The 18079-nt window shown below is 38.4% G+C and overlaps 1 protein-coding gene across 4 annotated transcripts in view; it reads left to right on the top strand.

The window, feature by feature from the left end:
* STPG2 (sperm tail PG-rich repeat containing 2) overlaps positions 1-18079 on the top strand; it is a 431616-nt gene that overhangs the window by 262846 nt on the left and 150691 nt on the right. The window contains exon 12 of one of the 4 annotated variants that reach the window (XM_074950653.1): positions 5489-5579. The exons of the other annotated variants lie outside the window; for them this stretch is intronic. Within the exon in view, the coding sequence (XP_074806754.1) occupies positions 5489-5541 (53 nt within the window). The 3' untranslated portion in view covers positions 5542-5579. Of the gene's footprint in view, positions 1-5488; positions 5580-18079 lie in introns of those variants that run through there. 4 annotated transcript variants of the gene reach the window in all.

Here is an 18079-nt window from a genome sequence, read left to right as displayed (position 1 = left end):
TATGTACAAATTTCCTGGTTGAAAATAAAATGTACTATTTGAGCCAGTAGATTCTCTAAAAAACAATCAAACAAAAATACCTCTGATAGACAGCAGAATAATATTTGAATGTTTTTTTCTAAAAAATAAACTCTAATCGCAATTTGTGAACTGAGTTCAGTTCATAAAATAAGGCCAATGCAGATGTGGAGCTATTATTGTCAGGCCAAAGCAACATTTAGTTAAGCCTATAATTTAAATTATTATATTCTGGAAGGGAAAGTACAAGATTCCACCCTCATACAACATCTATAGGAAGGCATTATTTGTGAGCCGTATATACTTAAAATTATTTTTAGTTAATATTGAGATGTGTAAAATTTAAAATATGACATGAGGGACCGCATTGGTATCAGATGGAGCACCTGGATACATGTGGTTTTCCCCTCCTCCTTACTATAATAGCATTTACACTTCTTGAAGTTTGTGATTATTTAAAGGGGTTCTGTGCTGGATGAAAGCTTCCAGGTAGGGCTTCAAGCCCTCCATCCATACTCCATATAACCTCCTCTCCACTCTTTGGCTATGGACTTTCTGGATTACTCTGGCATACGGGTATCACTTGGGCGTACACAGAATGGTAAACAGTACTACATGTTGCTACACCAGTGTAGAAAATTATAGAAAATTGCATATGATATTGTATTATTCAAGTACTTTTATGTGATCGTGGTGGCGTAAATGAATCACATTTGGAACATGGTTAGAAAAAGGGGTGTGGCCAGAGTGCTGCTGTGCCCTGACTATTCCTGGCTGCCCAAATAGATCTTTGGAGACTTGTGCAGATGGGGTGTGAGATGAAGCAGTCCTGAGGATGCTCTCTGTTGTTCTGGGGACTGAACAATTCTGTCTTCAGCCTCAACAACAAGGGAGATTTAGCTGGCATAAAGCCACCTTCCTCCTACTCTTGGGTCATGCCTTATCCACTAAGCTACTAGGCTGCTTAGGAAAAATTGCTTTATATCTATCTGTTCATTATGTCACTCCATAGAAAGAGGCTATGAAGGCTGGCCCACTTTTATCAACTCTTTTGACAGATGAAAAAGTGGAATGTAAGTGCATATGGGAAAACTGACACACAGGAAGTTTGAATGACTTGTCCAGATAGCAATTTGGGATAATGGATTAGACTTCAGTCTCCGAGTCAAAATACCTTGTTTTAACTTGTGGGTCTCACGCTTATTTGCTGTGTGACTTGGGGCTAATACTTAATCTCTCTGTTTCCACACATGTTAAATTGGGATATTAATACAGTACTGCACAGAGGGACTGTGTGGATTGAAGATGAATGTTTGTATAGTTCTTGGAAAAGCCCTACATAAGTAATTTATTTAGTATCATCTGTCCCCTTGAGGTTGAAGGGGCAGAAAACACTGCACTTGGGAGAAAAAACAACCCGCCCTATGTTTTAGCTCTGCTGCATTTCACAGAGTCTAGCAGGAAAATTCTTAGATTACATAGGAATAAAATAGAGAGAGAGGGGGCTGTGGCAGAAGGAATGTTTGGCTGAGTTTCTGTGTATAGAGTGAGAAGCTATTTTAAAAAGAAAATGAGAAAAAAGACAAACTAAAAAAATCTACATAAGTGAAAAAAATGTTTAAAAATAGCAGTTTTTAGGATTGGGATAACGAGTCGTGGAAAGGGTAGATAACAGATACAAATATCTTGAATTAATGTTAAAAAGTAAAAACTATGATACACTTGATGAAGATAAAAATATTGATGATCTGACCTGTAGAAGCTATTCCTGTTTCTGTTGGGTTTTTTTTCTGTGATATTTTATAGAGCTAGTTATTAGAAAATCTGGAGTGAAATTAGCCTTTTGAGAAAAAGTCTTGAATAGTATTATTAGACACAGAACACTACACTTTCATTTTTAATACACTAACCTTTCTGTTCTTAAAGTGCAGTTCTTAGATAAGTATGCGCATGAATACGATTGTATATTACCACTGTACAGTAATAAGTGACATAAGAATTTTTTAAATAGTATTGTCTCATAATGTATATAATAGAAATTTAACAAATTGTGTTTATTTCTACAATATAGTGATGCATGTCCATATGACTATATGTGCAGACACACATAGTAATATCAGTTATTTGGAAATTAACATGTGGGTGTTTTTTTAAATCAAATGGCTTTGGACTGAATTGAGTGCAAAGTCCTTTCTGCTTGAGTTTAGGTTATTGTTGCTCAATAAATGGTAGAAGATTTAGAAATATTTCATGCCACAACCTGTACTTTGGACCCATGTCCTTCCTGGCGGATGAAGACCAGTGAGGAAGAATTGGGTCTGTTACTGATGGAGATTATCTGTGCCGCCGCCACAGTAAATTGTTGGTGTCATTAAAGGAAATTGTTGTAAACATATCACTTAAAAATATCCCTTGACATCAGCTGTCTGCCTAATTACCAACATATACCCAATTTTCCATTTCTGGTTAAAATTATTGAGTATTGACTCCGCTTATCTAGCAAACTAATGAATTCAAAATTGTGAATAGCATAATTTTTTTTTCATTCACACCATCATCTATTGAGAACTTAAATTAAGTTCTAACAAAATACTTGGTGTTGAACAGCATGTAGGTTCTGGGAATCACTTGGTCTTACATTTGTCCCAGAGGGGGAGAAAGAGATCTAATTTTTCTAAAAACCATGCACTTCTAGTGCAGGTGCAAATGGTTTTGTTGGCTGATTTTAACAACAAAAAATTAAATAGCAGTGCCCTCTCTAATGGTGTTACTACAATCAAAGGGTTTTGAGGGAATATGGACTAATTTGATCAATGAAAAGGGCAAAAAAGAGGTGAGAACAAGAAAAATACCTGTAGGGTTTTTTTTTTTAATATCACTTGAACTGAAATTAACACATAATATTATAGATTGACTTGGAGTGGTATGAAGTTAAATATGCTGTAATTGCTTTTTACTGATGTGATTGTGATTTATTATACCCATTAAAGACACTTTCCTGTTCCCATTTTCATTTTCATACAATAGGCACTGGAAGTAGAAGAGTGGGTAGCTCACATTTTGACTGAAAGCAATGTTGGCAAGTGCCCCATTTTTGAAGTGCTAGTATGAATCCATAAATAACACAATCTGACAATTAAATCATGTTTCTTCAAGCCTCCTTAACCTACAGTTACTTTGTCCTTTGCTAGACCTAATCTGTAATTCCAGAAAAGGCTGTTTCTGGAACTGCCAATTCAGCATGATCATGGGGAAATAGCTCTATGGCAAAAAGAAAAGGAGTACTTGTGGCACCTTAGAGACTAACCAATTTATTTGAGCATAAGCTTTCGTGAGCTACAGCTCACTTCATTGGATGCATTCTGTGGAAACTGCAGAAGACATTATATACACAGAGACCATGAAACAATACCTCCTCCCACCCCACTCTCCTGCTGGTAATAGCTTATCTAAAGTGATCACTCTCCTTGCAATGTGTATGATAATCAAGTTGGGCCATTTCCAGCACAAATCCAGGTTTTCTCACCCCCCCCCCCCTTTTTCCAAAAACCACACACACAAACTCACTCTCCTGCTGGTAATAGCTTATCCAAAGTGACCACTCTCCTTACAATGTGTATGAAAATCAAGGTGGGCCATTTCCAGCACAAATCCAGGTTTTATTCCCCCCCCCCCCACACACACAAACTCACTCTCCTGCTGGTAATAGCTCATCCAAACTGACCACTCTCCTTACAATGTGTATGATAATCAAGGTGGGCCATTTCCAGCATAAATCCAAGTTTAACCAGAACGTCTGGGGGGGGGTAGGAAAAAACAAGGGGAAATAGGCTACCTTGCATAATGACTTAGCCACTCCCAGTCTCTATTTAAGCCTAAATTAATAGTATCCAATTTGCAAATGAATTCCAATTCAGCAGTTTCTTGCTGGAGTCTGGATTTGAAGTTTTTTTGTTGTAAGATAGCGACCTTCATGTCTGTAATTGCGTGACCAGAGAGATTGAAGTGTTCTCCGACTGGTTTATGAATGTTATAATTCTTGACATCTGATTTGTGTCCATTTATACTTTTACGTAGAGACTGTCCAGTTTGACCAATGTACATGGCAGAGGGGCATTGCTGGCACATGATGGCATATATCACATTGGTGGATGTGCAGGTGAACGAGCCTCTGATAGTGTGGCTGATGTTATTAAGCCCTGTGATGGTGTCCCCTGAATAGATATGTGGGCAAAGTTGGCAATGGGCTTTGTTGCAAGGATAGGTTCCTGGGTTAGTGGTTCTGTTGTATGGTATGTGGTTGTTGGTGAGTATTTGCTTCAGGTTGGGGGGCTGTCTGTAGGCAAGGACTGGCCTGTCTCCCAAGATTTGTGAGAGTGTTGGGTCATCCTTCAGGATAGGTTGTAGATCCTTCATAATGCATTGGAGGGGTTTTAGTTGGGGGCTGAAGGTGATGGCTAGTGGCGTTCTGTTATTTTCTTTGTTAGGCCTGTCCTGTAGTAGGTGACTTCTGGGAACTCTTCTGGCTCTATCAATCTGTTTCTTCACTTCCGCAGGTGGGTATTGTAGTTGTAAGAATGCTTGAATGTAAGACTACTCTATGGCAGTAATAGAAGTAAATCTGTTAAAAATTCAGTATTATTTAAAAAGGGGACAGATGAAAGGGAAAAGAGGGCTTATTGTTTTTTGTTCCTATGAACAATATAATGTTGTGCATACATTTATGTATATAAAAATAGAGAGGGAAAATGTTTAAATGACACAATAAAACTGTCGGTGGTTGGTTATGGATTGAAGTGAAAGGAGATATCTAGTTCGTGAAATTGTCTTGCCAAGTTATTTTACGTATTAAAAGTCCTTCCTTCCCTATTTTCAGAAGTAACACTGGAATTTTCTTCTTCCATGCCCACTGCAATGGTTATTTCACACTGGTCTAATGGGCAAGATTTCCCCATAGTTGTGTGCATTCAGGGAATTTCAGGCTGAGAACTTTAAAGGGTGAGGGCAGCTGGACTGGAAGAGGTGTCTGGATTTTCCTGAGTCAGCTGCTAAAAATAGTTAAGAAGGTCTTCTACAATAAGGGAATTTTCTTTTTTGCCCAGTGTATTCTGGTATGGGCAGCAATACCATTTAACTACCCTTGAAAATTTAGGAGAAAGAGGGAGTCTGACACCGGCCCCCCTCCTCTGAAGATATCAGAGTTGATTGTTAAAATTTGTTTGGTCCATGCCTGTACTCCCCTAAAATATTATTAGGTGAAAGCCACCCCCCGGGAGAGAAAAAGAATCCTGGTCTTGGAGGAGGGAGAGAACAGAAGTTTATATGTGGATTTTGATGATAATTAGGCATCTGGATAACTTTCAGATATTTGGGCCCCTGAATGTGATTTTTGTCTGATTTTGAATATTTGCCTCTCACTGATATATGTAGAGTTGACTTGTTTCACTGGAAACCTATGTTTTTTTTCTAGAACTCAGTGGAAATTTCTCTGGATCAGATTCTTGTCTCAGTAACCACCTCTAACTTCAATGGAGTTATTCCAGATTTATCCCAATGTAACTGATATCAAAATGTAGCCCTTTATGTGCAGATGGAAGGTTTATTTTTGTTTTATCAAGTCTGCTTCTTGATACTTTGGTCTTATTTTTGTTTTTCTGTTAATTTGCAGAAAACTACATGCCTACATCTCTCCCATTACTCATGTGCTCACATTTATACCATTATAAATCCAGAGTAACTTTATTGACTTTAGTGGAGTTATTTTGGATTTACCATGCTGTAACCAAGAGCAAAGTTTGGCTTTAGAAGTGACCCTCACTTAGGTTTCTCAAATAGTGACATGAACTCTGTGCCTCTATAAAAAGGAACAGAAAAACATTTATAAAAATTAATTGTTTGAAATATCAGATCATAAAAGGCATAATTCTGGAATGTACTAAGAATCTCTTGTGAGGTTCTGAGCCCCCTCATTTCCACTGGATGTTAGTGAGAATTGAGAGTGCTCAGCCCTTGAGGTACTCAGTACCACTCAGGATCAGGCTCTAGGAGTACATATGTAAGCTTAAAATGACAAATTACATTTCTATCTGTGATGCAAAGTCCAAGATCTGTGTTTCTGCAAGTGTTGATAATATCACAAACATCTAGCCAGCAGGGAACTGCATCCTTGCTCTTTATTGTTTGTGACACTAACAGCTGTATTGTTTATTAATTCATTTATTTATTCATCATAATTTTATGTGTTGATTAACAGTACTCATAGTATGTATGTATATATATATATATATATATATATATATATATATATACAAATATATCAGTTAAATGGTGTTAACATATTGGCCTAGTGGCCATTAAAGGACTCAAGCGACCTCTCCCTGGATCCCCAGAAAAACAGGCAACACGTTGTGTTAATAGGTGAGCTTTGCAACCTGCCCTGTTGTGACGGTAGGTTCAGCTGACATGGCATGCCTACGAAAGAAAAACTTCAGACTACGGGATGCTTAACTTCAAAGTCATGCTAAGAAGAACAGGAGGAGCCCTGTTTTGAGAACTGAGACTGTTCAAGGTCAATAGGCCAGGGCTGTTTTGGCCCAGTGAAGGAAGCTAATTCCAGAGTCAAGGTTCCTTATTGAAAATGTTCTGCACAAGAATCAGATACTTGGAATGTGAGTAGATTCATGGACAAATTGAATTCAAACTGGGAATTTGTCCCTTTCTTATTTATTTTGAGCTGGTAGTGGTCATCTAACAATAATAATAATTCTTAGAAAGCACTTTCCATCTTCAAAGTGCTGTACAAACATTAACTAATCATCAGAACCCCAAAAACTGTTATGAATCCCTATTTTATATGTAGAGAAATGGAGGCAAAGAGTCCTAGTGATTTAGCCAAGGGCTACTCAATTAGTCAGTCGTGTCAGTCCTGGGTTTAGAACACAGTAGTGTCTTCTTTCCAGTCCTGTGCTTAGCCTACACCTCTCTCTGATGCTTATTCCTTGGTTAATACAGGAATTGTCAATAATCTTGATTTATTCTACATAAATTAGCAACAACATAGTTTAACAAAAATAAAGTGCTCAAAAACCCCACAACCCACTGCCTGGTAATAATGTAAAACGAGCACCGAAGTCCATTGTAGTTTGAAAATGCAGCCCTTCACAAGGAAACTGTGGATTTATAATTATCAGGTTGTTTCTAAGGAAAGAATAAATGCATTTTATAAAACAAATTGGCATGGGAAATATTGTAGTATGAGATCTCATCTAAGTGCAGAACTCACCAATTCCCTTCTTGGCTTGAACAAACATTACATGAGTGAGGGCTCTTGTAAAATGTTATGTTTTGAAGTAGATTTCATTAAGGGTTTCCAGTGATAATTTATTTCTCCCTTTATGCCTAAGTCTCTTCTCATACTAATAATGGATAGCTTATTTGCATATAAATAGATTTCAGTGTTTGCTGAAGCAGAGACCTAATACATTTCTCTTTTTTTCATGGACATTGTTAAATAAGAGGGGATATTGCAGTGATCAGCAGTTATGAATTGTAATAATTTTCTTGGTCAAAACTCTTTAGAGTGCATCAACAGTTTTTGACATTTTTATGAATACTTCAAAGCGTTTACACCTCAATTAAAATAATAAAAACATAAAAAGACATTTTTTCTGTTTCTGTAAAGATGTTTTTAATACTGCTGCGGGTCAAAAATGCTTGATGTAAGCTATTGAAAATGTTGACTGTGACCCTCTGGGTATTTCTTCTTAATTTTCGGTGGGTGGGTGGGTGTGGTATTTTTGCTATTTCTGATCTAGGTGCATGTTAGATTTAGCACAATGCAAACATCACAGTCTCAATGGATATATTAATTAATTGAATAAAACTCTTGTTTTTAGGACTGTATGTCTTGCATGTGATAGCCTGTAACTGATTTCCTTTACATTAGATGTATACATTTTAATAAAGACCTCTGGTACTTTACAAGAATCATCAGATAAGTTTGAAGAAGACTCATTAAAGAAATTCAGAGTCAGAACTTGGTCTTTGACTATTTTCTACTGATTATAATACAATAAGGATGAAATAACATTAGATTGGTTTAGCTTGAAGGGTTCATGTTTAGTTCATCCACCTGGAAACATTCAGGGCACACCCTGAGTGTTGTGTGGGAGCAGTGCACACACTGCTCATGGACCATGGGAAGTCGCTTAGAGGACATGAACTGTGGGAAGCTTCCTTGGAATGGGCTCAAGGCCTGAGAGCAAGGACAGTAGTAGATAGAGGCTAGTAAATAAGAATATTAATCAAAGTCATATTATTTCCTTTGTTGTGTCCTTTTGCGGTTGAAGTATGTAATGCGCAGGGGGGAGAGAATAAAAAGGGAAGGTGGAAAGCTGACAGGCAGCAGCCCATTAGCAGACCAGCTCGCTTGCTCGCTAAAAGCTGTGTTCCGTCTTGTCATTGAACCGCCACATTAGCTTATAACCCCAAAAGACAAAGAAACCCACCAAATATAAAAAAGCCAAATTCCAAAGGAATATACCATTTTGCAATTGGGAATTATCTTGTTTTTCATGTAACAAGGACACGTTTAAAGTGAAGAACATTAAGAAGAGCAAAATATACTTAAAACTTCCTTCTTAATACACAGAATCTGAACTGAATTCATCGGCTGTTGTGTCATTCTGAAAAAGATGAAGGGAAGAAACTATGTCATAACATATATTTAAAAGTAGTCTTGATAAGTGGGTGGCTGGTAATGTCTGCACTGCACCTTAAAGAGGGTCGGGGGGAACTTGTTTGGCTTGCCGGGGGAACGGGTATAACTCTTTATGGACGGGGGTTAAGAGAGAGGCTCAGAAGCTGCTGCAAAAGTTGAGTGGGTCAGCATGGTGATGCTGACTCATCTCCCAGGGATCGGAAGGGCTGGGAAGTTGATAAAGGGAAAGTGCGGCAGGAGAAGCCCCTTTTCCCCAGATCAGGTGGAACAACACCCACCCTCCCTCCCCTTAAAGGTGGCAAAATACTAGGTTTGGTCAGGACCTGTTGTGGGCATCGTTCTAGTGACTGCTTTCTAGGGGGGCTGGGAAGGAATTTTTCCCTCATCACCAGATTGGCCAATATGGAGTGTGTGTGGGGGGGTGTTCATCTTCCCCACAGTGGGTTCAGGGCTTTGTTATAGTGAATAGGGAAGGGAGTTAGGCTATGATGTCTCAACTCATTATGTAAGTATGGGCCAGATGTCCAATGTAGGTACTCCATAGGGAAGGGATACAGTGACCTGTACAAGCCACTTATCTGGATTTAACAAGGAAGTGTTTGTTAAAGGAGTAGAAAGAAGGGATCAGGTGGGGAGGTTCACGGCTCGTACGACTGGCACGGCAGGGAGCCAACCCCCCTTCCTTATAGCCCACCTTAACCCTCACTCAAGGGGGAGGATGGTAAGGTCCCAGCAATGGGTTGGCTAGGGGAGCTGATGGAAAAAGGTGGGGAGTGGTGGAAGCCCCCACAGATATTGAAATGATCATGGAGTTACCTACACCGTACACTTTTATCTACCGAGAAATCCCAGACATCTAATAATAAAGTTACAGCCTGATTAAACCATATCAAGTGTCTCCTGTCCTTCTTTCGGTATAATTGGACAATGTATGTGTGTATGTGTGTGTTTGTCTTACCACCAGAGGTCACTCAGAGTAAAGTGAATGATTTCTTCAGCTTTTAAAGGAGACATTAAACATCACTGTGCTGTTTTTGAGCTGAAACCCATGAAAGCCATGTGTATTGTTTTTCTTTTTTTTTACTCTTTCAAATGTGCATCTCTTGTTTTCTTTCATCTCTATGTTGCTGGATGAGTGTATTGGCAGTAAAATGCCCAAAACACTTCCAAAACTGGCTTCATATCAGGAACAGACCAGATATATATTTGGATTTAGATTTCAAATACTCATTAGACTTACTTTTTTGATTATAGTATATAATAGAATGCTTGCCAAATATACACTTCACATAATACTTTGCCAGATAGAGGAAGCCTTCTCAAAAGGATAATACACAAAGATTGCTTAGATTCCTGGGGAAAAGCTTGTAAAGCCACATGATCATCAATTATTACTCATTTTTGGAAAAGATCAGCAAAAATGAAGTTGCTTGGCATTATAGAGCCTTAAAGTACTCATCTGCTCTGTAAAGTGACTATGTATGAGTGACACCATCTTACTCAACAGATCTGTTCCTTGTGTATATTCAGAGTCCTATTAACTGTAGCGACAAAAATATCTTTTACCTGAAATGTATTCCTGTTAGCACTGAAGAACCAATGTAGCTGTGCCCAAAGGAGCTGGAATATATTATGCATAATTTGAATTCAGTGGGTTTGCATGGATTTAATTAAGGGCATAATTTGACTTTCAAAATTATTTTATTTCATGCTGATGCACAGGCAGAAAAGAACCCAGCTTGACTCTCAGATTCCAGGGTGAGCTAGCAGTTAGACAACCATATTTTTCTTGTAAACTGAACATGTTAAGATCGAAATCTTTGAGAGACAATAAACATAGGACTCAACAATGTCATTTTTACTGTCACTTTTCTAAGTAGAATTGCCCATTAAAAGCATTGTCAAAAAAAACAAAACAAAATATGAATGTAGACCTCAATTTTGTAATTCTTTACTTTTCTGTACCACTAGATGTATATAGTTAATAAGGTGGTTGTTTGTATTTCCTGTGTGCTGCGTGAAAATAGTTTTCATTTGTGTGGTTGCTTTAGGAGAATTCATGAGGTTTGATTATGCATCATATAGTAGGAATGTAAAAAGCAAATTTCTAACAAGCTCTGCTATGTATTTGCTATTGTGATTTTCTATGGCTTGTAACTTCACCAAACCTGAATGGATTTTCATGGCTACAGCAAAAAGCACTTGTCTGTTGCCAGGACTATCTCCTTGCCAAATATCAAGGTCAAGTGTCAGGGAAAAAATGTAACAATGATAAGACAAGCTATTTTCCACTCTCTTTGTCCTGAATGAAGGCTAACTAGCTTTTGCTCACACTTTATGCTCAAATAATTCAAGTTTGCCAAAGTGATTGAGATTTATAATGGAAAGTATTATGAATCCTTAATGTAGGTCTCACTGCTGTTGTAACTATAATGTACAGATCTGATGTTCAAAGGTGCTGAGCCTATGCAGTTTCCATTTAATTCAATGGAAAATGGTGGGTGTTCTGCCCTGTTGAAAATCAAGACAATATAAAATATATTTATTTATTGGAGAGAACCAATGCTGTTTAAGCACTATAGAAAACGTTTAAAAGGTAGAGTCCCTCCCCTGGGGGCTTACAATCTGTGTGTGTGTGTGTGTGTACATACAGTAATGTAGTCGCCATTAAACTCACCTTTTACAAGTAGATAATGTTGCCATGGTATTACCATTTCCTCTGTTCTTAGAATAGGGACAACTTGGGGAATAATGCAGTAACATTTATTGCTTACTAAGACAATTGTAAAGATTTTAATGGTGACCGTAGATTCTGTAGGTTTGCTAAGTTATAACGTAGATACCCTTTTTTCAGCTGAGTTACAAACACTAGAACTAGGGTTCTATAATGAATATGCTAATTCTACGCTAACTGCAGCCACTGTAAGTACTTTGTTGTTGATCAGAGTCCTTAAGAAGATGTCATTTTCATAAGACCACCTCAGTAGGTGTAAAATGTCTCTAGTCTTTTTTTTATGGGGTTAGAAGTACAGTGACTTACAGCTAAACATGATGACAGAGCAACTAACAGGAAAGCACTGCTTCAAGCTGAACACTCAGCAGGTTAGATCTCACCTTCCCATTACAGATTGTCCTGAACCCTCCCACAGAGTCCTATTAACCTAAATGTTTTACCGATCCAGCATTTATGGTGTACTATGCTGGAAACCAAGCTCTTAACTTTTCTGTGTTGTTTTTACTGGCTAAATTAATGGCAACAGTAGATTCACAAACACCCTGTAACCTTTGGGAAAGACATGCTTGACTGCCTTTCTGCATATTTTCAGAATGTGTTTAGAAGGATTATCATTTTAAAAGATTATTATTTAGTACCAAAGGGTAAATAGATTCATAGATTCATAGATATTTAGGTCAGAAGGGACCACTATGATCATCTAATCTGACCTCCTGCACAATGCAGGCCACAGAATTTCACCCACCATTCCTGCAAAAAACCTCACACCTACATCTGTGCTATTGAATTCCTCAAATCGTAGTTTAAAGACTTCAAGGAGCAGAGAATCCTCCAGCAAGTGACCCGTGCCCCATGCTACAGAGGAAGGTGAAAAACCTCCAGGGCCTCTTCCAATCTGCCCTGGAGGAAAATTCCGTCCTGACCCCAAATATGGCGATCAGCTAAACCCTGAGCATATGGGCAAGATTCATCAGCCAGATACTACAGAAAATTCTTTCCTGGGTAACTCGGATCTCACCCCATCTAATAGCCCATCACAGGCTATTGGGCCTATTTACCATGAATATTTAATTACCAAAACCATGTTATCCCATCATACCATCTCCTCCATAAACTTATCGAGTTTAATCTTAAAGCCAGATAGATCTTTTGCCCCCACTGCTTCCCTGGGAAGGCTATTCCAAAACTTCACTCCTCTGATGGTTAAAAACCTTCGTCTAATTTCTAGTCTAAATTTCCTAGTGGCCAGTTTATATCCATTTGTTCTTGTGTCCACATTGGTACTGAGCTTAAATAATTCCTCTCCCCCTCCGGTATTTATCCCTCTGATATAGAGAGCAATCATATCCCCCCTCAACCTTCTTTTAGTTAGGCTAAACAAGCCAAGCTCCCTGAGTCTCCTTTCATAAGACAAGTTTTCCATTCCTCGGATCATCCTAGTAGCCCTTCTCTGTACCTGTTTCAGTTTGAATTCATCCTTCTTAAACATGGGAGACCAGAACTGCACACAGTATTCCAGGTGAGGTCTCACCAGTGCCTTGTATAATGGTACTAAAACCTCCTTATCCCTATTGGAAATACCTCTCCTGATGCATCCCGAGGCCGCATTACCTTTTTTCACAGCCATATCACATTGGCGGCTCATAGTCATCCTATGATCAACCAATACTCCAAGGTCCTTTTCCTCCTCCGTTACTTCTAATTGAAGTCCCTAGCTTATAACTAAAATTCTTGTTATTAATCCCTAAATGCATGACCTTACACTTCTCACTATTAAATTTCATTCTATTACTATTACTCCAGTTTACAAGGTCATCCAGATCCTCCTGTAGGGTATCCCTGTCCTTCTCTAAATTGGCAATACCTCCTAGCTTTGTATCATCCGCAAACTTTATTAGCGCACTCCCACTTTTTGTGCCAATGTCAGTAATAAAAAGATTAAATAAGATTGGTCCCAAAACCGATCCTTGAGGAACTCCACTGGTAACCTCCCTCCAGCCTGACAGTTCACCTTTCAGTAGGACCCGTTGTAGTCTCCCCTTTAACCAATTCCTTATCCACCTTTCAATTTTCCTATTGATCCCCATCTTATCCAATTTAACTAATAATTCCCCATGTGGCACAGTATCAAATGCCTTACTAAAATCTAGGTAAATTAGATCCACTGCGTTTCCTTTGTCTAAAAAATCTGTTACTTTCTCAAAGAAGGAGATCAGGTTGGTTTGGCACGATCTACCTTTTGTAAAACCATGTTGTATTTTATCCCATTTACCATTGACTTCAATAGTCTGCATTAATAAATTATTGAATTCATCTTATTTCTTAGTGTCACATCTTCATTATCTACATTGTGAAGGTTAACCCCTCTCCCCAGAATATTAGCTGTTGATAAACTAGAAATGCTTGCAATTTAGAAAGCTTTAAGTAATTTACATTAAGTACAAAAACTTGTGGCCGGAGAACAGAACCTAACAAGCTGAGGGGCAGCAACTCTTTTCTGGAGCTCTTGAAGCTCTTTCCATTTATCTTTCACGTTTGAGTGACTTGTTCAGCTTTTGAACTCAACAACCTGTGAGAGAAGTGTTGCTACATATTCCATTTACATTTGAAAAATGCCAAAAAAAAGCAAAAATAAAGTAGAGAGAATGATTGACTTATTTCGCAAATGTCTTCCATCACAGACCCGGGGTCGGCCTTGAACCTTGTGCCGTCATTTTCAGCAGCGCAGAGCGGGTGTAAAAATATTACCATAGCAGTTTACATCACGTTGCACAGATGTAAATGACTACACAGGGTGCAGCAGTGGTATTCTGAATTTCTTCTCGGTTCACCCAGTGTATTCTGAATTTCTTCTCCGTTCACACTCACTGTGTCCTGCCTCAGATACCCCTCCCTCTTCTCCTTTCCTCTCTCTGTACCTTACCCCCAGCCCACAAACAACTGAACCTAGAAAGGATGTTTCATTGGGTTAAGAAGCTCATCAGCTTATTTTGCTTTAAAAAATGGTACTGTAATTTAGTAGGGGTAGTCCTTTTGCCTTCCAGAATCTTTTCAGTGTTGCCAAATTGTAGAGTGCAGAAAAGTCAATTGCATACTGTGGTGGCATGCACTGGTCATTTGTTGCCCATTTGGAAGCCCACCATGGAAATTTATTTATTTTATTCAATTTTTTCAAATAGGTGCCCATCAAGAGCTCTGGGTATTTATCCTGTACATTAAAAGTTACAACATAAACATAAAGAACTGCCCATAGATATATCACCTCCACAACCTTAACAAAGAAGGAGGGGGGAAGGATGGGCTTTGAAACATGCCTGGATGATTTACAAATCCAGGGTCTAGCAGACCAAGGGGGAGAAAGAAAATTCCAAAATCAAATACTGCTCACAGAGAATGTCTTCCCATCAGATTTTTCTTGTTTATATTGAGGGTATAAACTTAGCTCAGGAGCCTTTGCTCATCTAAAGTATGGCAGTATATCACAGGATGAGAGGGGGGTCTCTCAGGTAACAAGGTTAGCATAACCTGAATTCTCCCTGGAAGTCAGTGCAAATCATGGAGATCTGCTTTGATTTGTTCCCATGTGCAGCTCTACTTAATAAGTAGGTTGCAGTATTTTGCATTAGCTTCTGCTCCTAAATGATCCCAAGGTGTAGACCCATGTAGAACACATTACAGCAATGTCGAGGTGACAGAAACATGGATAATTGTGGTAAGGACTGCATCAGAGAGAGAGAAGGCTGCCTTCATTTTGCAAAGTGCAGATGGAAGAAACGCTTTTGGATTCAACCTCTTCCTGTGCATTCAGAAGCATCTGGGATCTAACATCCCTAAATTGTGCACCTATTGGAGTCAGATAGTAATATTTGAGGCTTTTGTGGTGGAGTGGAGGTGAATGGATCGCAGCAGGGGTTCTGAAGTGCATTTTCTGAATTCCATTGGGGAGTGTCTCCTTGGGCTTAAGTATGCAGCTGATTGTCGCCACAAGGAAAGCAGAGATGCTGGATTGACAGACAGGTTTCTTTATGATGTAGACTTCATTAAATGGGCAACACACCATAGACAACTTAACATGAACTCTTTTTAAAATTAAATGACATATAATAGAAGTGATAGGCCACAAATAAACCCCTAAGCAAGGATTTAAAGACAGTCATTGGAGAGACGCCCCACACAAATTCCTAACACCTGTTTTCCATTTAGCTTGCGGGGAAAGGTGTTACGAGAGACAGTGTGCTCAGAGTATTTTTGTTGTATCTTACTAGTTACATGAAGATATCTGGCACCAATCCTAAATCTTTTACCTGCACCTGAGTTAAGCAGGTGCAGCTGAGCCCAGTTGGGCTCAGAACCTTAAAACACAGGGTGATTGCTGTTTAGATATTGGGCCAAGAAGCTCTGTAGATTTGAGAGCTGCTCTGATTTAGCATGTCAAAGCTGTTCAGCTGAATGAAGGGAATAGGGCTAGAGAACTTGCTATTCTGTTTTCATTTTGGTTTGACTAGGCAAATTTAAACTCCCAGGGAGGGTTTTTGCTGCTTAATCTAGGAGTCTGCTGAGTTTCTGTTCAGTTGCACTGATCTTAACCTTACTCCATGCACCCTCCAACATTTGAGAGAGAGAGCGCGAGCCCACTACTCTACAGAAGTGAGTGATTCTTGACTCAGCTGTCAGGGGCACAAAGCCTGAAAGTTCATAATTTTTCATCTCCAAGACTAACTTGTCTCCACCATCTTGGTGTCTGGAGTCCTACTACTGCTTCCAAACACGTTTGCTGCAGAGTTGATGAGAGTCGTGATTCCAGGCCAATAGAAGGTCTTTTAGGAATGACTGATACAAGTTCTAGGTAGTATCTTTATTGCAAATGGCTTTGAAACAATGTTGAGGTCATTTACTACTATAAACAGATTTTTTTCAGGTAATACAGGCACAGTGCAGTCCAACTAGGTCTATTTTTATCTCTGTTTATCAGTCCCTGTGCAGCATGCTGTTGTTTTGTGTAGTGCAGTATTTTGTTTATTTTTTTTATCAAGATGTAGTGGTGTGTTGCTAGCAACTTTTTAGAATTTCGTATCCTTGTGTATATGTCTGTTTTGTTTTACAAGTATGGAGGACTGAATGGCCTGTGCAGCTTTATAACCGTCATCGGAAGTGCCATTTAAATCCAAATGAATTTTAGTAGTAGCAGATGAATATTAAGCATAATGTTTTCCAGGCAGTGGTGATATTTCCCCATGCACTAATCTTTTGTCTTTACCGTAACTTGATTAGAACAAAAATCAGAACATACATATTAAAAACATGTAACTTTAAAACACATTGTGTAAAATAACACTTCCCATTTTCATTGTAGGTTTTCCAGCATACCCTTTTGCTCTTCAGAATTCATGCTTTTGTTAACAATGGATTTTCATAAGACCACATAAGATATTGTAACAGCAGTTCCCAGTAATGTAGAAGAGCAAGTGAGCAGTGTATAATTCATAATTCTCTACTTGTTACAAAGAAAATTCATGTTCCTCATCCAAGTTTGGATTTTAAAGTTCTTATTTATAAAAACAGTCATTTTCCAGTCCTTTTTTGATATACTGGAACAGTCTCATTGAGGGGCCAGAAACATAGATTTTCACTTTAAATTACCCATTGTTCCTGTTCTCTGCCATTTTTGCCCTGTAGCACTGGTTGACATTTCATAGAGAGTGAGCCGGCATAGGGCTGGAAAATATATAATTATAAGAATCATCTGCTCTTGATTTTCCCATTACATACCAATCATGATACAGGCAGATTTTTCATAGGTGTTTGATTTGGAATGAGAAGTTTTATTCTTCGTTGACCTGTGATTAAAATGTGGCATTTTGGTAAATAAATTCAAGATAGCTTCTGCATAATTCAGCTCTGAACTGGTGCTGGGAAAGGCAATGAAAGCCTTTGACCTGTATCACATAACCAGCAGCATATGTAATGGGAAATATATTCTAAGATAAAAAACTGTGTAACACAATACACTTTTTCAATGTTAGAAGTCTTAAAACAGGCATAATGCAGAAATGAAGCAAACTGACTGACACCAGGTCGCATGATAAATGAAGTCTTGTTTCACCCTAGAACAGGTGAAAGGCTTCAATATAATAATAAGGTTAAAGCCATAGAGTAACTGATTTCAACTGCTTTAGTTGCTATAGCCACATATGTAAATAAATTAGCAATTAATGTAACAAATGGTAAGATTAGAGAGCCTATTTCAAAATTAAAAATATAAATTATTATTGTGGTAACAGACTAGAGACAAATCTGTTCTAAAATCAGTATTATTTTGGACAAGAGTCTTGCACGTCACATTAACCTGAGTAGGTCTTAGTGGTTGGTTGGTACATGTACATGTTACCTATGGACTAGCCATACAATTCCAGATTACAATATGAGACTGATCCTGTTCTCACGGACTTCAGTGTTAGTAGGATTGAGCCCTATGTGTGTACATTTTGTGGGTATTGAACTGAAGAGATACTCCTTAATTATCCAGTTTTCCTTACAATATTCCATGGTCCACATACTTTCTAGCCATTTGCTGTAGTTCACTCTCTATGCATATTACCTATGATTCA

This window comes from Natator depressus, chromosome 4, assembly GCF_965152275.1.
Source record: "Natator depressus isolate rNatDep1 chromosome 4, rNatDep2.hap1, whole genome shotgun sequence".
In the NCBI taxonomy this organism is placed as follows: domain Eukaryota; kingdom Metazoa; phylum Chordata; order Testudines; family Cheloniidae; genus Natator; species Natator depressus.
The sequence above is the reverse complement of the archived record's forward strand: the minus strand, read 5'-3'. Positions and strand labels throughout refer to the sequence as shown.